Genomic DNA, 21032 nt, shown 5'->3' with positions numbered 1-21032 from the left:
TATGCAGATCCTCCCACTTTCCTCCCTCCCTACTGCAATTTAGGGCTGCAAAGTGGTTTCACAGCCTGGACAGAAGCAGGGATTTTCCTGCACACCCCCTTGAACTCCCCCATCCCCTGCCCCCAGTAGTCAAACCAACCAAGATGAAGAACACATCAATAATACACCAACATGTCATCTGAAAGTTTAAGTGGTGTATCTACATCCGAAAAGCCCTAAGCACAAATACAACTACCTACTGAAGAAACAGTGTCTTCACAACCTAAAGGAAGTTCCTGATGTTAGTAGGTCAAACTTTTCCCATTTATAGAAGTTACAAAAGATGGCTATTGGTGCATGTCTTTCAAAAAAGCTTATGAAGAAGGAAAACTTCCCACTGCTACAATTGGTAAAAGGGGAGGTCCTTGATTTGCCAAACTGATCAGCAAGCCAATGCTGACAAACTACATGAAAAGGCTGCAAAACACCAAGTCTCTGGACTGCAACCACATGCAGAAAGCCTTATAAGCCAGACACTGTAATAGCCAATTTTAGAAGTAATTTATGAGGCTGTTAAGAATGCTGGAGACACAACACAGTTTATGTGAACAAACATGGCTGTCGCATCGTACTTTCCATTTAAGCAAGAGATACCACACGCTACAAACAGGAGGCCAACGTTAAGTGCATTGTCACTTGTTAACCCTGAGTTGGACGCTGGTTCTGAACACGACCAGCAAACACTCACTATCTTTCTGCAAGAAACTCAACTGATTGGTTAGAAGCACATGGTGCAACAGTGAAAGACTCAGTTGTTGAAAAAAAGAAGAACTCTCACAACCTTAAAAAAATTTGCATTCATGGCTGATGAATGAATGCACCGATGCAAATGAGTGTCAAGTATTAACTCATTGTTTATATTACCTTGATGTTAGTGGCAGGCCAATAGATGAATTTCTAGATCTTCGGGTTATAGAAAACACATCAACTGTATCTCTGACAACCCACATCTCAGAAGAGTTAAATGCTTGTAAACTGGACCCCAAACAGATGGCTGCTTGTGCATTTGATGAAGCTGCAAACTTCTCTGGAAGACATGGTAGAGTACAAGCTTTGCTCTGAGAAAAATGTAACCCTAATATCTTCTATACACACCGCAGAGGCCATCTTAACATCAGTACTCAGAAAGATAATGGAGTTAATAATTAAGCAATCAATTGGCAAACACCTAGAAGATAATAATGTGATAAGAAACTGTCAGCATGGATTTGTCAAGAACAAATGGTGACGAACCAACCTAATAGCTTTCTTTGACAAAGTAACAATGAGGGGATGTGGTGGTGGGGGGAAGCAGTAGATGTGGTGTATTTTGACTTTAGTAAGGCTTATTATACTGTGTCACATGACCTTCTCATAGACAAACTAGGGAAATACAACCTAGATATAAGGTGGCGGCATAACTGGTTGGAAAACCATTTTCAGAGAATAGTTATCAGTGGTTCACAGTCCAGCTGGAAGGGCACATCAAGTGGGATCCCATAGGGACTGGTCCTAGCTCTGGTTCTGTTCAATATCTTCATCGATGTTTAAGATAATGATAGAGGGAGTACACTTACAAAGTTTGCAGCCGATACCAAGCTGGGAGGAGTTGCAAGTGTTTTGGGGGATAGGATTAAAATTGAAAATGATCTGGACAAACTGGTGAAATGGCCTGAAGTTAATAGGATGAAATCAATAAGGACAAATGCAAAGTACTCCAGTTGCAGACATACAAAAGGGGAAATGACTGCCTAGAAGGAGTATTGTGGAAAGGGATCTGGGGATCATAATGGATCACAAGCTAAATATGAATCAACAGTGTAACACTTGCCAAAAAAAAAAAAAAAAAAAGAAAAGAAAACATCATTTTGGAATGTATTAGCAGGACTGTTGTAAGCAAGAGACAAGAAGTAATTCTTCCACTCTACTTTGCGTTGATAAGGCCTCAAGTGGAATATTGTATCCTGTTCTGGGCACCATATTTCAAGAAAAATGTGGACAAATTGGAGAAAGTCCAAAGGAGAGCAACAAAAATGATTAAAGTTCTAGAAAATATGACCTATGAGGAAAGATTGAAAGAATTTGGTTTGTTAACCCTGGAGAAAAGACGACTATGGGGGAACTTGATACCAGTTTTCAATACATAACAGGTTGTTACAAGAAGGAAGGAGAAAAATGGTTCTCTTTACCCTCTGAAGATAGGACAAGAAGCAATGGGCTTAAATTGCAACAAGAGAGGTTTAGGTTGGACATTAGGAAAAACTTCCCTGACGGTTAGGAAGTTAAGTGCTGGAAAATTGCCTAGATAGGTTGTGGAATCTCTGTTATTGGAGGTTTTTAAGAGCAGATTAGACAATCACCTGTTAGAGATAGTCTTCATCAGGGATCAGCAACCTTTGGCACACGGCTCATCAGGGTAAGCACCCTGGTGGGCCGGGCCACTTTATTTACCTGCCACGTCCGGAGGTTCGGCCGATCGCGGCTCCCACTGGCAGCGGTTCGCCGCTCCAGGCCAATGGGGGTGATGGGAAGCAGCAGCCAGCACATCCCTCGGCTTCCCGCCATCCCCATTGACCTGGGATGGCGATCGGCCGAATCTGCAGACACAGCAGATAAATAAACTGGCCCGGCCTGTGAGGGTGCTTACCCTGGCGAGCCGTGTGCCAAAAGTTGCCGACCCCTGGTTTAGATCACTGGTTCTCAAACTAGGGCCGCCGCTTGCTCAGAGCAAGCCGCTGGCAGGCCGGGCCAGTTTGTTTACCTGCCACATCTGCAGGTTCAGCCAATCACGGCTCCCACTGGCTGCAGTTCACCATTCCAGGCCAATAGGGGTGGCGAGAAGCGGCAGCCAGCACATCACTCGTCCCGCACCGCATCCCGCAACTCCTGTTGGCCTGGAGCGGCGAACCGTAGCCAGTGGGAGCCACGACTGGCTGAACCTGCGCACCGGCCAGGCCTGCCAGGGTGCTTACCCTGGCGAGCCACATACCAAAGGTTGCCGATCCCTGATCTAACACAAACATACACATGTTAACACAGATGTTGTGGTAGAGAAGCATGATTTACAATACACAGTGTGCCAACAATGGCAGTTAGCCTTTGATGGATGTTCCAAAGCCACATTTTAAAAATTAAGGGCCTGATTCTCATTCATACAAAGGCCCCTTTACACATGTAAAGAAGACTTAAAATTGATGTAAATGTAAAAGGCTCTATGTATAAATAAGTTTCTGGCTCAAAATATTTATGCTTACGATAGCTCTCTAAGGACCTTCACTATTTCTGCCACAAGAATGTCATTGCCCGTTTTAACCGTTTCCCAATAGACTTCAACAAAACTAAAAATCAATAATAAAGTAAGCACTAGAGTCATTTTAACTGAACACTGAAGCGGTGAAATCCATCGTCCTTTGGACTTCTTCAATGCTGTTGACTTCAACAGGAGCAAGATCCAGCCTTATTTGCCACTTCCTTTATGCTGATTTTAGATTACAATAACAGAAATATATTTAACACATAGCATTGTGTGTGTAAATATAAATAAATAACTGGTAAAAAAGGGAGACTTGAAGCAGGCCTCATCAGTAGTAATAATTATTGTTTACCAGCCCAAAAAATCCTGTGGGTGTTAAATGAGAACTAGACACCAGAGTGTTAGTAACAGAGAAAAGTAAATGTACTGTAAAGCAGGAGCACAGCTGTAAAATTGCTGTGGCAGAGGCTGTCAAGCTAATAACATGATCTTTTCAAACATGCATATTATAGTCTTTGTGGTATTTGTAATTTGTTAAAACTCTCAGCCTGTCACTTCTTTACTCCTAACAGTGGAAAAGAGCCAGTCTTTGTACTCTAAGCTTGTATGTGCTGACCAACGCTGTATCCATTTTACAGTCTTTATCTTAAAAAGGTAGAAGTTTATTAAAGGAAAAGCTGAGATGGGAATGATTTATACTGCACAGAGCTATGACTATGACCTCACACTGGAGGCTGGGATGTACTGTATGCACCCAGAAGAAAACAATGTCAGTAAGACCCAAATCAACACATTTTGCAGTACAGCTATAATGATTCAGGTGGAAAGATAAACCTCTGGTACCATTTAAATGAACTCTGTATTTCTAATATGCCAAACGTAGAAACTGCTGATATTAAATTTTGTTAGATATACTGCATCTGGTGTTTATGGCTTAGTTTTGTTGCCAGAGAGCCCCAGGAGCATCAGTCTGGGAGCACAGCCAGTGTCTCTCAATTTAGTTGGACAACTGTGGATACACAGAGATCCAATATTCCTCTGATTTAAAGCTCACAGGCAGATTGTCGGAGACTTTTGTTTTATTTATCGCTAGCATGTGTGGAGAGAAATAAAACAGTAATTTAATATGCTGTGCAATTAAGAGTTTATTTCTTCCACACAGTTTCTCATTCCAGTAGCTTATTTCAAAGCATAAAGAACTGGAATCCCTGGGTACTTGTGCCTCCATTAATATGTGGATAGACAAGAAGAGATACAGCAATGGAACTCTTTTCCATTAAAAAAGAAAGTGACTAATATCCAGGCCTACTATAAAAGTTTAACACTTACAATGACCATCTGTATAAATATTGGAACGGTTCCAGTCATGTGCAGTTCAATGTTCTTCCTTCTCTTATGGCCCACTTTTATATAAAGCACTAAATTACCAGATCAGCTGCTGTTATTTAAAAATGTAAGCTCCCCTTTTGATTGAAATGGAAGAATCTGCTCACTGAAAACACACTACATAAAATCAGAGGAAATCTCCTGTTCATTAAATTCACAAAAGATGGGTACATAAGCCACAAGACAACTAAATAGGATTAGCTGGAATACAGCCATATTCTATCTTTGGGGAATATTGTATGCATGTACATAAAAATTAAATATTAAACAAAGGTGTGAATTTTTTTCACCGGGGCAAGTAGGATGTTTGCCATCTGCTAAACACACAGCCCTGCCAAATATTACAGACTCATATCCTGAATTTGGAAACCAAGTGCACATGGCAAATCCACGCATTTCTTTTGGTCTCCGCCTTCCACTGGCCTTTCCTCTACTTTTCCTCCTGCTCAGTTTTACCACTTCACTGATTGTTAAGCTGTGCTACCTACCACTATTTCTGGGAACCAAGGGCTCAATTTTACAAATCTTCCCTATGTCAAGAGTACTTCATCATGTGACTAGTCCCATTGCCTGTAATGGAGATACTCATGTGACTAGAGACTTCATGCTTGACAGGTTTGCAGAATTAGGCCTATAAAATTAGAAAAGTAGAATGGGAAATTAGGGTATCTGTGCCAAGTGACTGGCAAATGAGCAGCACATCATCATGCAACTTATAAGGAAAAATGTCCTTACTTTTACTCCATGTCTACCTGCTCCTTTCATAGGGTTACCTCAGAATAGTAGGGATATTGCATCAGTAGCTTAAAATGCATTAAATTATCCAAGACCAAGGTAACTACAACAACAAAATGAGGTTTCAGGCAATTCAATTCAAAGTGTACTCTAATGTTCTGAGACCCATTCCTTTTTATAATGTTTTCCCAAACATAAAAATTATCTCTAGAATCACTCCATACTATTTATATTTGCTTTCATAGGTAGTTTGTCTAGTCTTTGAGCTTGATATTGGGAGTTTTATTCAGGACCCCAGGATTCTAGAAACAAGCTATATCATTTTGTCTTTTAAAATTTCAAGTTGATATTTTATGATATTTTATAAATTGATTGGCTTACCTTTCTTCTCATACCTAGGACTTCTACTGAACCCTCTCTCAGCTCCTACATTTCAACAGAAGGTGCACACAGTATTTCACAGGATCAGACCCTAATTGTGTTTCCTCAGCTGTAAAATGGGCACAGCACTTAACTACCTTGTCAGCTTTAATTAATTGCTAGCAACTCCCAACCACTTTCACTCCCACCCAGGAATCACACTCCCTTCTGAACCGCCCCTTCTCCTGGTTACCTCTAGCTTTCTCCAAGCTGCCCACACACTCTTCCTCCTCTATATCTCTTCTGACCAATTGAAGGAATAAGATCCTGCCTGCCCACATCTATTACCACTGTTCAGGGACACTTGGTGAAGGCAATCTAGTGCCAACACCTTTCACTAGCACTATACTTATGTTTATGGTTACGTGTAAAAAAAAATTCTGTGTTTGTATTGCTGGGCATGAGGGGGGATTAAGTGTAAAATGGACATTAAAATTCTGCACAGTCACAAATAATCTGTGGAACTCACTCCTAGAGAATATTATCAAGGGAAAGAATTTAATAGGATTATTTTAAAAAAGGGATTGACATTTACACGAATACACTCTGATGTTACACCAACTAGGCTAAAACTACAAGTGTTATCAATACTCCTGCCAAAAGTCATAAACTTATCAGCTGCAGACAAGGGAAAAAATAAATTATATTTAAGGATCCCTCACTCTCCTCTGGGAAGATTGGGCCCTGAATATTTTGGTGAAAATCTTAGCAAACTATTATTCCTTACTAGGTCCTGTAGACACATGTATGTAGGATTAAGGTGACCACATTTTCAAAATAAAAAACAAAAACAAAACAGGACACTTTTGCAGTAAGATTTTTTAAGGGCCATGAAATACTCATTCAGAAGTAGTTTAAAAAATATGTACTGGCGTCACTACTGCCAGCTTCTCATTCAAGAGGGAAGTGTCTAAGAGTGGAGGGCATTTTCTAGTAAATTTATGAGTTGTGAATGAATTCACCATGAATCGCTGAACAAGTGTCATGAACACTCAATCTAAGCCAAAGAATGGCTCTTACAATGTCAACACTTGGCTTGTCTATCCACTCCAATCACCATTCATTATTCATCCCATCAAACACTCCTTCCGCTGCACTATTCCCATAAACACAGAACTCCTGCTTAGTATTGCGATACTCCTTGAATAAACATGGAGTGATCATAATACAATTTTTTTTAAACTTTTAGGAAATGGAAAACTGGAAGGACTCAGGTGCCCTGAAAGCAACTCCTGGGACAGCAGTATATTGTGTGAAAACCTAGGCTTTGGGGTGGCTGTGGTGGGTGGGAAACACCCTGCAGCCACATGCACAGGCTCACCAGGGCACTAGCGCCCCCCAGCAGGGCTGGATTAACTCTCGGGGCTATTAAATTTTGTGGATCACCGGTATATAAGTCTTTTTCCTAATTTAAAACAAAATGATCACAATTATGACATTGAGCTATTAACGCTATACTAAACTTGCCTTTTAATTTACATAAAGTCGTACTGTGGTTACATTTCAGTCTTAAAACATGTAGAACATAGTTAATTCAAAATAGCCTACTTCTTACCTTAGAACAGCTCTTATATTAGTTTCTTTCAAGGAGGGAGTGTAGGTGCAGGCTCCAGGCTGCGGCAGAGTGTTGGGATGCAGGAGAGGGTGAGGGGTGCGGGCTTTAGGAGGGAGTGTAGGTGCAGGCTCCAGGCTGCGGCAGAGTGTTGGGATGCAGGAGAGGGTGAGAGGTGCGGGCTTTAGGAGGGAGTGTAGGTGCAGGCTCCAGGCTGCGGCAGAGTGTTGGGATGCAGGAGAGGGTGAGGGGTGCGGGCTTTAGGAGGGAGTGTAGGTGCAGGCTCCAGACTGTGGCAGAGTGTTGGGATGCAGGAGAGGGTGAGAGGTGCAGGCTCTAGGAGGGAGTGTAGGTGCAGGCTCCAGGCTGCGGCAGAGTGTTGGGATGCAGGAGAGGGTGAGGGGTGCGGGCTTTAGGAGGGAGTGTAGGTGCAGGCTCCAGGCTGTGGCAGAGTGTTGGGATGCAGGAGAGGGTGAGGGGTGCGGGCTCTAGGAGAGAGTTTAGGTGCAGAGAGATTCTGGCCTGGGGCAGAGTGTTGGGGTGCAGGAGAGTGTGAGGGGTGCAGGCTCTAGGAGGGAGTTTAGGTGCAGAGAGATTCTGGCCTGGGGCAGAGTGTTGGGATGCAGGAGAGGGTGAGGGGTGCGGGCTCTAGATGGGAGTTTAGGTGCAGAGAGATTCTGGCCTGGGGCAGTTCCTGGCCAATGGGAGCTGTGGGGACTGCACTGGGGTCAGGGCAGCGCATGGAGCCTTTTCCCCCACAGGGGCCGCAGAGCCGTGCCCGCAGCCAGCCGCATCCAGGAGCTGTGTGGGGTCGTGCCATGCAGCCAGCCTGCCTGAGCCCTGCTGCACCACTGGACTTTTAGCAGCCCGGAGATCGCGATCGACTGGCAGAGGCTCCAGGATCGACCAGTCGATTGTGATCGAGGGGCTGGTCACCACTGACCTGTCTGTAACTATGGATTTATGTTTGCGGGGAGCCCCTTAGCCTGAGTCCCTGGGCGGCTGCCCCTGTGTTAATCCGGCCCTGCCCCCAGCCCTGGGGCTGACACCAGCCAGGCACTGCCCGGGGGCAGCAATCCCGAGTCCGCCTGAGCCTGGGGCAGGGATGTGGCTCCCTGAGGCGCAGCGCCCAGCCACCCACCCAGCCTTAGTGCGCTGGGGATAGAGACTCGGGTACCGCGTCGGCTTCAATGCTGGCTACTGCGCATGCTCGCGTCTCTTATTAACCGACAGGGGGCGTCGGTGCGTGCCGCCTCGCGTCTCCGCCCTGGTTGCCATAGCAGCGGGTTGGACGCGCGGCCAGCATGGCGCTGCCGGACCCGGTCAGAAGGAGGCTGGGCTCCTTCAGCCGGACTGTGTTCAGCGACAGCAACCGCACCGGCCCGGAGCGCCGAGGCAGCGGCGGCAGCCTGGGTAAGGAACGGCTCCCCTGCCCGCAATAAAAATGGCGGCGGCAGCCTCACTGTGGGAGAGAGGGCCGCCGCCAGGAACAAAGATGGCGGCTCTGGCCTCGCTATAGCGCTGGAGGCTGATGAGGCAGCGCCTTCCTGCCTGGTTCCGCGGTGTTCCCGCGCTCAGAGGCCCTGGGGCTCCGCGGGCGGCGGGAGAGAACGACCCCCTTGTGCCAACAGCTTCCCCTCACCCCACGGTGGCTGCAGCCGCCGCGCTCCACCCTGGCTTGGGGAAGCGGCTCTGTCGGGTTCGACAGTGTTGGCGTTAAAGGTGCTGGAACTAGGGGGGTGGGGCGTGGTGCACCCCCTGGCTAGAAGTAGCAGCCCTAATACATGGTTTTCCCCCAAAGTTCCCCCACTATAAAAAATTGTTCCCGCACCACTGCTTGGCTTAGGTACCAGCAGCCTGGCCGTGAGCCTGCCTACATTGGGGCTAGAACCTAGGTAGGGGGCCAGACTGTATTGCCAACCCCTAAACTCAGAAGCCCATCAACAAAATCATGAGATTTTTTTACCCCCAGCTTTTCGTGGCAGAGGGCTAGAAACATCTTAAAAATGAAACTTGAGATTCTCACACAATCACAGGATTCCAGAAGCTGGGGCTTTAAGAAAAGTATCACAAATTATGAAATGTGGTACATTGTGGGGTACCATTAGACATCAGCCTAGGGCAAGACATTACTGTGTCTTTCTGTGAAAATATTACTGTTCTGACAACCATTGATCTCTTCACACTCAGCCAGGCGCTCAGTGTAACTTACCAGATATGACTACCTAGCATTTTTCATCCAGAGATCACAAAGCACTTTAAGAGATAAAATAAATCAGACTTCCCCTGCCACCAAATTTAGCTGATATTTTAGGTGTTTAAATTTGAGTTCTACCTGCTGAAACAGGGACACTTAACAGAAAGTACAGCTGAGGCAATCATAAAGAGGACCTTCTACACCTACAAATGGTGGTGATTGCTAATTCTTCTATGAGCTGCACTTTGAGTAATGTGAGAAACTTCCAACAGTGCATTTATTGATCATTAATTCAAGTAGATTTAATGTGATATCAATAAATTGGACAATGGGAGAAGGAAACTTGCCAGTTGAAACAAAACCATTCCCTGGTGTTCTCATTTTTTAAGGCCTTGCTTTTTATACTTTGTGTGTCTAGTTTTTTGAGCCTATGTGCAAGTACTAAATACTGTAGAACTTTACCTCCCACTTAATATTGCAGGGGTCAAAGTTCTGTGTTTCTGGGTTTTAGCATCTAATTTTCTTCTCTCCATAGTGTTTGATTTGTAACTCCATTTTCTTTAATGTACATTCCAGTCTGGTGGTTCTCTTTTTAAAAAAGCACATCGGATTGACATGGCTGGAGTCTAGAATTTTCTATACAAAAGAAAAGTATTGTATGGAGACCATACGATGCAAGCTTCCCCACCAGCATGCCTGAGTTCTGATCTTTAGGGATCAATTTTAATTTGAGGATAATCAAATATATATGCTCACTTAATCCTAGGCCCTGTTGATGAGACTACCACATTGCTAAAGTTAGACCTCAGAGTGCAGGTCAGTTCACCTCCACTGTCTACTGCTCTCCTGAACTGACCTGCTCTCCTTTTGAGCTTCTCTTCCACCCATTCATGTTTTGCAAGGGTGGCAACAGAACAGCTGCTTAATCCCTTCCTTCCTGATGTATGTTTGTATATACCTTGTCATGTAGATTCTTTAGAATACAGTCGGGAATGATGTAGCAGAATTCTTCCCTTGGACATTTTAACACACTATATTTAATGTTGAACTTGGTTGATCTCAGAGTCCAGCCATTAATGTGTTGGTTGAAGTTGCTGGATTTCTCTCTCTTTCTAGATAATGAAATAGTCTCCAGTTTGCCATTGCAGATGTCCCTCTATTTCAACCTTTACTTTTTCCCATTTTGGTGGGTGAGCAGTGTTGTCATGCTCCAGCTGAAGGTAAGTCCTGAGGGGACATATCCCCTCCAACATCTGTGGTGCCTGTCTGAAACTTGTTTCTTCACACTGTATGCAAGACTATGGGTTTGTCTTCACTACCGGAGTAAGTCGACCTAAGTTACTACTCCAGCTACATGAATAACATAGTTGGAGAGTCAACGTAGCTTAGGTCGACTTACCCCAGTGTCTTCACTGTGCTGCTCAGTTGATTTGCCTTAATCTTCTCATGGAGCTGGAGTTCCGGAGTCCTCCAGAGAACGCTCTGCTGTCGATTTAGCGGTCTTCGCTAAACCCACTAAATCGACACCCACAGCATCAATTGCAGCAGCCTTGATCTCCCCAGTAGTGAAGATAAGCCCTAATACTCAGCCCTTCTACTCATTACCTTCAACCCAGACATGGAAAGTGATACTTAATAGAGTGCAATGTCTCAGCAGAAATATCAGAGTAGTTGGAGGTCCAAGAGTTCATGACAGAATTAGGGGCAGGTTTGGTTGGAGGCAGTTTTTAAAATCGGGGTCTATGGCCTGCCGGGTTTCAGGAACATTGACAGTGCTGCATGAATTTCCAGATCACAAATACCATAAACTTCTGTAGAGCTGTATAAAATAGTGATAGTGCATTCCATCCCCATGGAATTCTTGCTTTCTTCCTCTCTCTAGTACCCAGTCTTGCCAGATTACTACAAGTTCATCCTTGTCACAGTAATCGTCCTAGCCTCTCTAATTGAGGCCATCCGACTGTATCTTGGCTACGTGGGCAATCTGCAGGAGAAGGTATGTTCTGTTGACCTCCTTGAACATCAGTTCAGGAGCCTTAGGGGGTTAAGTATGATGCTTTGAATTAGAGACACATCACAATTACATTTACTTATAAAGGAGAACTTATTAATTGGACTTAAACTGGGGTTTATGTTCCTAGGTAACTGCTCTGTCAGTTGAGCTAAAGAAGCTGGTCACTTTGCACAAGTGAGTAGGTGCTCCTTTGTTTCTGAAGTTCACAAAAGCACAGAATGACTCATAGACTTTAAGGTCAGAAGGGACCATTATGATCATCTAGTCTGACCTCCTGCACAATGCAGGCCACAGAATCTCACCCACCCACTCCTGTAACAAACCCTTAACCTATGTCTGAGTTATTGAAGTCCTCAAGTCTTGGTTTAAAGACTTCAAGGTGCAGAGAATCCTCCAGCAAGTGACCCGTGCCCCACGCTGCGGAGGAAGGCAAAAAACCTACAAGGCCTCTGCTAATCTTCCCGGGAGGAAAATTCCTTCCCGATCCCAAATATGGCCATCAGTTAAACTATGAACATGTGGGCAAGACTCACCAGCCAGCACCCAGGAAAGAACTCTCTGTAGTAACTCAGATCCCACCCCCATCTAACATCCCATCACAGACCATTGGGCATATTTACCTGCTAAATATGAAAGATCAATTGATTGCCAAAATTAGGCTATCCCATCATACCATCCCTCCATAAACTTACCAAGCTTAGTCTTAAAGCCAGATATGTCTTTTGCCCCCACTACTCCCCTTGGAAGGCTGTTCCAGAACTTCACTCCTCTAATGATTAGAAACATTCATCTAATTTCAAGTCTAAACTTCATGGTGTCCAGTTTATAGAATAAGACCGGGCCTTTGTAAGCCTCCTGGAATAAACAAAGGACTTAAATTTAGTCTTTCTAAATTGTGGGGTGGATGAGGAGCACACACATTTCAAAATCACCTTCATATTAAATAATTTACTTCCCTCATTCTGGTTTTATGCATTTCGCCAATCTGAGCCTCTCTTCTGCCAGTTATACTCTTTTTGTGTCTGTCTATCCCTTTCATCCCCTCATTTCAGTTCTTCCCCCCCCTTTCTTGTTTTTTTGGTATGGGGATACCAACCTCATTTTCCCTCTCTTTTCTTTAATTCCTGCTCCAGCGACCTCACGTCACTGAAACCATCCTCTTCAGCTTCATGCAGCTCTCTAGAAGCTTTCCGTCACATGGTGGGTCTGCTTAGACGTATTATAGGATACAGTAGTGTAGCATGTGATGCCCCCAGAGCTGGCTGATCCAGGGAGCAAGGCACCAGGCTCTGTTCCATACTGATATGTACTGACACTAAACTTTCAGTGCAAGTCTCCTTTTTCTGCCTCTATTTGTTGTTTTCTTCTGTCCTGGCTTATTGCTCTGTTAATTTAATTCCCCTTGAAAGACTGTGCTTCCTGCTCCAGCCTATAGCACTACCTTGATGATATTGATAGTGGGAAACTGATGAGAATCAAACTATCCCCACTAGTTTTACTCTGCTACTGCCCATGTCACCCGAGCTGCTGAACATCCTATAGACTTCGTTGCCAAAGATGCAATCTTGTGTCCACTTCTCCGTCGCTGTGGGGGAAGGGGGGGTAAAGAGGATCACACTTGGCTGGCAGTTCTGGCAGGAACAGTGGAAGGCCAATGACCACATTTCACTCTGCTTCTGCTGTTACCAGGATGTTTTGGACTCACTAGGTGCAGCAGCAGGGCTAGGACTTCTCTGCAGAGGTTTTAGAAGATGATGGGAACACTAGGGAAGCCCATGATCGTCCACTGAATTTAACTCCCTGAAGCTGTGGATTTAGTTGAAACAAAAATCTGAATAGTAAACTGCTTTCTGAGTAGTTGTTGGCTAAATATTTATGTTGTCTCTTTGTTTCATAGTAGAGCTGGCTGGGAAATGGGGTGTCCCCTGCTGAAAATTTTGACTTTTTAGCAAAAATTTAAAACCAAAATATTTCAATTCTGAAATGCTACCATAGCACATCGGGGAGTTGTGGTTCAGGTACCACATGCTCCTCTTATTTTCAATCAGCTTTGCTCACTGGTTAGACTGTATCATACGTGATACACCACTTTCTCCTCTCTTGTTTAAGGGAGCTGGGGCATCATAGGAGTTGCATAGCCACATTGCATCATGGAAGATGAAGTTCAGGTGGGAGCCAAGCCCATAAGAAGAGGTGCATGAGGCAACTCAACTACAATTCCCATGAAGCACAGCAGTTGTATAACCAATTAAAATTTTCAGATGTGGGGCATTTGTTTTTTGATGAAAGATAGAAATTTTCCACAGAAAGGAGATGGTTTTGGGCAAATAATTGAGTTTAGTCAAAAAAAACCCAAATTTTTCATTGGAAAATAGTTTAGACAGAAAATTTTCAACCAGTCCTATTTCTTAGCAACTCCATAGCATACGCAGGCTTTGGGAAGAGGGAGAATGAATTTTTACAGGATACATGTTTTTGGTATGTACTCCAACTGTGTACACATGGCTTGCATTGTTTCGTTGCCATGCTATAACAACCGTTGATGTTAGATGTAATGTCTTTCTGTTGTAGGTACCTGAACTGGCTGGCTTTTGGCTCCTGAGTCTCCTCCTGCAGTTGCCCATAATCCTCTTCGTGCTCTTTAATGAAGATTTGAAGATCCAGCCACTGGAGCGAGCAGTCCACATCATTTTTGCCCTCTTCCTCACCTTCCAGATCATTGCAGCTTTTCTTGCCTTGAAAAGAATGGTGAACCAGCTGGCAGTTCGTTTCAGCCTTAATGAATTTGACCAGCTGGACGATCACCCCACATCTGATTATCTAGCCCGAGAGAAGAAGAGAGTGCAGGCTTCATGGCGGGTAGGACAAAATTTTGAGGAGGCTCCTCCATCAAATATTGATTGGGAGTCTGCACTCAAGGCCTGACAGGTTACTAGGATAGAGCCTCAGGATGAACGTCTCTTGCTACTATAGTCCCTTTATTCCCATTTCTTTGGCTCATTCTCAACCTTCCTAGTTTTCAGAGATCCTAAAAGTAGTTCTTCTGCCACAGCCAACATTAAAGATGGGAGATTTGAACTTTGCTTGAACATCACATTAGCTCTGCCAGTTATACAGTTGACTTCATTTGTATATAGTTATTCATTGGATGAAATGCCTGCAGTGTGGGTCTTATACTTATGCAAACTTTAATTTTTTTAAATTGTGTACAAAAGATATTTACTGTTCATAATATTGCACAAGGATATTTTGTTTACAATAAATTCATATTTTATTCATTTTAATAAAACTTCACACTATATAGCTTCTTCTATCTACAGATCTCAATACACTCTATAAACAACGAATTTAGCCTCACACTAGGCCAGTAAGAAAAGGAAGTGTGCAGAAACTACAGTGATGGTCATGCTACAAGAACTTAAAAAGCTTTATGGACAAAGTTTCTAAAGTGACCTTTAATTTTGGATGACTCAGTTATTGGGAGCTCCAGTCAGAGAAACTGTTAATTCAAGAAAACACCATTTGGTTCAGGTGAAGTTTTGGGTACCCAGCACCTCATAGTTAGGGCCTGCTTATCTAAAATGAAGCACTCAGTAATTGAGCCACAGAAAATTACAGGCTATTTAAACATTTAGAGATGTGATCTGCTTAAGGGAATACAGGAAATCTATATCAGAGCCAGGTATATAACCCCCATCTCATTTGCAGCTTCCTGTAGTAATGTCTGGACTGTCCATTCTAGTAATGGCTAAAAGTTTGTTGCTCAATCTTTGGTGATCAAAAGTTAATTTAATTTCTTCTTGTGGATCCCTCTGGCTATCAGCAGAGCAAAGGCAGTCGCATATTGGTGCAGGGGAGGGGTGGTACATGAACACAGAGTTAATGAAAAGGAGAAGGGCAAAGAGGAGAGGGAATCTAATTGCACTATGAAGGAAAGATGCCATAGGGTTAAGGATGGGGGTTTCGTAGGCCTATTAAAGTCTTACAGTGGAGAGGAATGTATAGTGACCTTGTATCATATCAGAATTGGATTTCCTCGGTGGGCAGGAGAGCTGGATGTTAGGTGACTAAATTCTGCAACTATTCATTTAAATGTTATCTGTTATTAACATTCAAACCTGATGAGGCAACCACTGCTGCAAGTACTTGCTTCCAACTTGTACCAGCTCTGGATTTGACTTATTTTGTAGAAATAGGACAAACTGGAAGGAATTTTTAAGCAGGAAGTTACCAGGAGTATCTGAAGTAGTGTTAAAATTGTGGTCCTTCATTCAGAGTCTGTAAGGGAGACGCTGGTGAGATTTAAGCATAGGATCGCTGGCCCTGCCCATGAAATACAACATTTGAAAAATCCTCCCCCACCCTCAGTAGTCCTGGGAATTCCTTTCTCAAATAAAAAGCCCCTTTAACTGTATGCACAATTGTATGCAGTAGCACAAATTGTCATCTTGCCTCTGTGTAACTACTGCACAAAGCTGAGCTTAAATCAACAGCTAGAGATCAGAGCCCAGGTCAATTCAAAGAGAAACTTTTCAGAGGCAATTAAAATAAGGACTCAAAAACAGAGCAAAAGACCTCAACAGGCCAACCAGAGTATCAATTACTGTGCCTGGCTTCACTAGTGAGTTAACAAGGTATAACTCAGGTGTTAGTTAACTTCATCCTACCCATACACAAAAAAACCTGCTCACTTATTTGTGGTTATGTTAACACAAATTGGTTGGCACAAGTGGGGATATAGAGCAGACCTTGAGTGAGCTTACCTCCTTAGCCCCCAACACAACCTCTCAGTACTGTTGATTAGGTTAGTGCTGTGATAACAAGTGAGAGCTGCTAGTCCTCCAGTGCCTTCCCCACAATTCTCTTAGGGTCCTGTGTCCTGTTGTCTAGCTACTTGTTCCCTGCTTCCTGACTGAAAGTTAACTCCTGCTGCATACAGGTCTTCCTGGCCCTCATTCTCCACACTCACCCACAGTGGCCATTATCAGCAACTGCCCTCATCCACATCTGGTAGAGAGCTCCTGTTCTGTGATAATGATGCCAAAGACGACACATTTTCAGAATGCTGACAGCTCCCACCAAGGTACTGCAGAGTCCACAATTTTGGGAACAAGAATTGAAATGTCAAGATGCATGATGACATTTTGAATAAACTGGCCAGGTGTAGAATTCAATGAACAGGACATCAGTGCTGGAGAAAAATCAAAGGGATTAAGGTGTTTGTAACCGCTTGTAACTCTAGAGTGCCCCCTTGTGGAGAGAGGTTGCTCTGTAGCAATATTTCCCAAACTTCGGAGGCCGCTTGTGTAGGGAAAGCCCCTGGCGGGCCAGGCCGGTTTGTGTACCTGCCGCGTCCACAGGTTGGGCCGATCCCAGCTCCCACTGGCCGCAGTTCGCTGCTCCAGACCAATGGGGGTGGCGGGAAGCTGCACGGGCCAAGGGACGTACTGGCCACCGCTTCCTGCGGCCCCTGTTGGCCTGGAGCACCAAACCGCAGCTAGTGGGAGCCACAATCGGCCGGACCTGCGGACGCGGCAGGTACACAAACCGACCCGGCCTGCCAAGGGCTTTCCCTACACAAGCGGCGTCCCAAGTTTGGGAAACACTGCTCTATGGCACCCTGCCTCTTTGGCCATCATTTCTCTTCAGGAGCCCTTTAAGAAGTCACATTTATCAAAGTACTTCAAACCAAAACACAACTAGTGCAGTCTTCTTCCCCAGTTTCAGCTGGGCATAGCCCTATTCTCCCTGAGGGTCTGTTGTCATGTTTTCCCTGGCATCTTGGGCAAAGTCCCTCCAGACCTCACTACTTCCTCCTTCCCCACTCAAGTCAGCTGGGTCAAGAACTCTGGCCCGATGGTTGGGAAAGGGTGGCAGGCAGGCTGGCTATCTCCCACCTGTGCTCTGTGACATCCAGTGGGGCACAGGTCCACTGCTCTATTTGGGCATAGACCTTTCTGCCAACAATCTACTTCCTGCTGGAGAATTGGACCAAATCTAGAGGCAAAGCTATCTGGCCAGCTCTGAAGGTGGATGGGGCTGCTCCAGTACATTTCCCTGCAGGGGAGGGTGCTGGTGATGAATCTTCTAGTCCTGTCCATGCTCTGGTTCAACATCCTGAGCCTGTTACCAGGGACCCTGGCCAGTCTCCAGAAGATGATCCTGGAATTTTTCTTGCCAGGGCTGCACAAGGTCTCTGCAGGTGTCCTGGGCTGCCCTCCTGTGGGAGGACGGACATGACCTGGTCTACGTCCTGAGCCAGGTGCACACCTTCCACCATCAGGCCCTGCAGAGACTCCTTTACAGTTCAGGCAGTTGTGCCCAGAGCATGCTTCCAAGAGTGCCAAGACAAGTGGCAGCTCCCCTGAGACCTCTCTGAGCTTGCAGTCTTTTACCAGAACCTCCTCAGAACCTGGACCAGGTGTGTAGCGGCTGCCAATGGGAGGACCTCCTTGCAGAATCCATGCTAAATTCCAACCTTAGTCCCTCTTGGTGTGTCAGAAGCTGATCTTGGTTGGTGCCACCAGACTCAGACCTCCTGGACTACAATCAGAGGGAATGGGTGGATGTTGTCAAAATTAGACAGCACATGGGGCTATCCACCCTGTCTTGTACTCCATGATGTGAGGGCAGCCTTGCCTCATGCTTCTCTTACTTTCCTCAAGTGGGTTCTGCAGAGGGGTGCTTCCCACCCACCAAAACTCATCATCAAGCCCATAACTCATGAGCCTCCTCTTTTTAACCCTAACCAGGCAAGCACAATCCTTTGTCACCCTAACCCTGGGCAGGAGAGCCCTTCTGACCCCAATGCTAACCCTAGGACAAGAAACCTTAACTTTTGTAACCTTAACTTTATGCCAGGGAGCCCTCCAGACTGCAATCATAACTCTAGGTCAAGGAGCCCTACAAACCCCAATGCTTACTCTAGGTCAGGGAGTCCTAGTGACCCCAACCTAACCCTAGTCCTGGAATCCCTAGGGGCTGAATGTAGCATATAGACCGAGAAGATGTACCCTTTGTGACCCTTATCTTAGGCTGGGAATCCTATCCTTTGAAACCTTGACCTTAGCTCGGGGAGACCTACTGACCCCAACGCTAACCCTAGGCTGGAGCACTGCCCTTTTCAACCCTTACCCTACGCCAGGGAGCCCTGCTGATCCCAATTCTAACCCTTAGGCAAGCAGCCCTATTCTTTGGAATCCTATCCCCAGGTCTAACCCCAGCATTGCAAGTGTTTCTTTTTCTAACCCTAACTTTCACCCTCAGGGGAGCTGACCTACATTGTGCGAAGGGGGAGGAGCGCACACACTTTCAACATCACCCACTGTCAAGGCTAAATCCCCACTCTGTCACTCGAATGCAGAAAGTGGGGAACTGCAAAGATTCTAAAAATTAATACTGGCCACTCCAGGCTTGTATTACACTCCCAAGTTTATAGCTTCCCTCTGACCTTGGCTTGGTAAATGCTGCCACCACCCAAATGCAAAAATACCCCTTTTAACCCAGGAAGGAGCACTTGGGAATTCCTCCCTGTGGGGTACCCTCAAGCCCTTTCACCCCCTCTCTGGGGAAGAGCTGACAAAGAAAAGGAAATTAGCTGTGGCTACCAGCTAATCAAACATGCACAAACCTCTTAGGACACCAATAATCCAATCCTGTTCTTAAAAAAAGTAAATTTTATTAAAAACAAAAAGGAAAAAATACATTTGGAACTTAGGCTTTTGCTAGATTTTAAAAGAGCAATTCCAAAAATTAAGCACCCAAAGTAGCTTTCTTGAGGGTTCAGCTTAAAGGTTACAAGCAAACAAAAGCATCTGGGGTTAGCACAGAGGAGATCCACAAGCCTTAAAAAATAAACAAATAAACCTGATTGCGTCTAGCTAAACATTCTGATCTACTTACACTTTTGGGTTGTTAAAAGTAGTTCTAGATATGATCTGATGATTTTTATGTCTGGTTCAAACTTTACATAGCATTCCTGCTGCCATGTCTCTTCAGCCCAGAGAGCTACAGACAAAGGGAAAGTTCATTTCTCAATTTTAAGAAGTTCTACCTTCCTATTGGCTCTTTTGGTCAGGTGCCCACTCCTTTTCTTTTACCTGTGGGCTTGTTAACCCTTTACAGGTAAAGCAAGCAGAGAACAGCTACCAAGAGGGATTTTACAGCTATCTGGCTGGCTGGGTATTCATCAAAGGGAGCTATTCTCTCCCCCTTCATGTATCACACCCACTACTAAGTAACATACTCCCCCCATTCTGGTCTTTTACATTTCTCTAAGTAGTGCCTCATTTCTGCCAATTGTGCTCTCTCTATGTCTATCCCTTTTTATCCCCTCACTCCAGACCCTGCCAGGCTCGCTTCTGTTTTTGTTCTGGACTCACTTCACTCTCTCTTCTCTGATTCCTGCTCCATGACTGAAACCATCATCTTCAGTTGTATGGAGCTTTTCGGAAGCCATTAACTCAGCTCCTTCAGTCAGCTGTTCCTTGGGGATGGATTTATATGCTATTTTGTTTTTTTATTCTATGATTTAAAGTAAGGGTAAGGTAGGACAGGGGAGGGAACTGGGGAAGTGGAGCTGAATCATAAGAAACCAAGCCATATTCATGCATGCAATGGTGAATACAATAGAATTAGAACTGAGAGAGGTGTGCCACACAAAAGGGTTCATATTCCATCAAACAGGCAGTGAATCACACACACAACTTTCAAATTTTCAATAAGCTAAGTAGTTATTCTCAATGGCTCTTCCCTTTAATATAACATCTTTGAATGTCTAAGTTCTAAATAATGTCATTAAAAGGAAAAATGCCCAGTCAGAACTCAGCCTCCCCCATTCTCAGATCATTTTACTTCAATGAACTAATTTTCCACAGGGGCAAATTCTGGGCATGAAAAGTAGTCTGCTTCAGTGGACATTTTTTGCTTCAGACAAAGAAAAGAGGAGTGGGCATAATATTTGCTGACCACATACCTCTTCAGATTAAAGATCTATTTAAAGATGGAGCATAGTTGCTGGGTTAATAACAGTGGGCTTGTCATATGCTCCCAGTCAAAAGGAAAAGTAAAATAAAAAAAATTGAAAAGAATTTCTTTAAAATATTGCAACAGTTTCAGGAAGGGGAAATTATACTTGGAGGAGACTTCAGCTGTACACCTATTCTTGACTGGGACAGAGCTGATAAAAAGACAAAAGAAGGAAACAGGTGCAGCATTAACCTTTCTATACCAACAAGTCTATCTCTCAGATTTCTGGAGATAATTATATCCAGTGGAATGAGATTACACATTTATTCATACCCTCATCAGCTATACTAGAATAGATTTAATATTAATCTCTAAGTCCTTAATGTAGCAGCAAAATTTGCAGAAATTGGTACACAGTCAGTTCTTGCCCCATTTGAAGTAATAAGAGAAGGTTACTTACCCATAACTGGAGGTTCTTCAATAGTTGTGG

General features: G+C 44.4%; 1 protein-coding gene across 1 annotated transcript; it reads left to right on the top strand.

Moving 5' to 3' along the window:
* Window positions 1-8607: 8607 nt before the first annotated feature.
* TMEM17 (transmembrane protein 17) lies at window positions 8608-14883 on the top strand. The gene is made up of 4 exons (XM_050952236.1): window positions 8608-8777; window positions 10678-10781; window positions 11444-11557; window positions 14147-14883. Exons 1-4 carry the CDS (start codon window positions 8669-8671, stop codon window positions 14498-14500), a joined length of 681 nt encoding a protein of 226 aa, XP_050808193.1. The 5' UTR covers window positions 8608-8668; the 3' UTR covers window positions 14501-14883.
* The last annotated feature ends 6149 nt before the right edge of the window (window positions 14884-21032 follow it).

This window comes from Gopherus flavomarginatus, chromosome 4 (assembly GCF_025201925.1).
Source record: "Gopherus flavomarginatus isolate rGopFla2 chromosome 4, rGopFla2.mat.asm, whole genome shotgun sequence".
NCBI lineage: Eukaryota > Metazoa > Chordata > Testudines > Testudinidae > Gopherus > Gopherus flavomarginatus.
Note: the sequence above shows the minus strand (reverse complement) of the source record. Positions and strands in the feature narration are given on the sequence as shown.

Coding starts and splice junctions, on each gene's coding strand:
- TMEM17 (XM_050952236.1), top strand. CDS start 8,669: ATGGCGCTGCCGGACCCGGTCAGAAGGAGGCTGGGCTCCTTCAGCCGG. Junction 8,778..10,677: donor AGGCAGCGGCGGCAGCCTGG/GTAAGGAACGGC, acceptor CTCTCTTTCTAG/ATAATGAAATAGTCTCCAGT. Junction 11,558..14,146: donor TGGGCAATCTGCAGGAGAAG/GTATGTTCTGTT, acceptor TTTCTGTTGTAG/GTACCTGAACTGGCTGGCTT.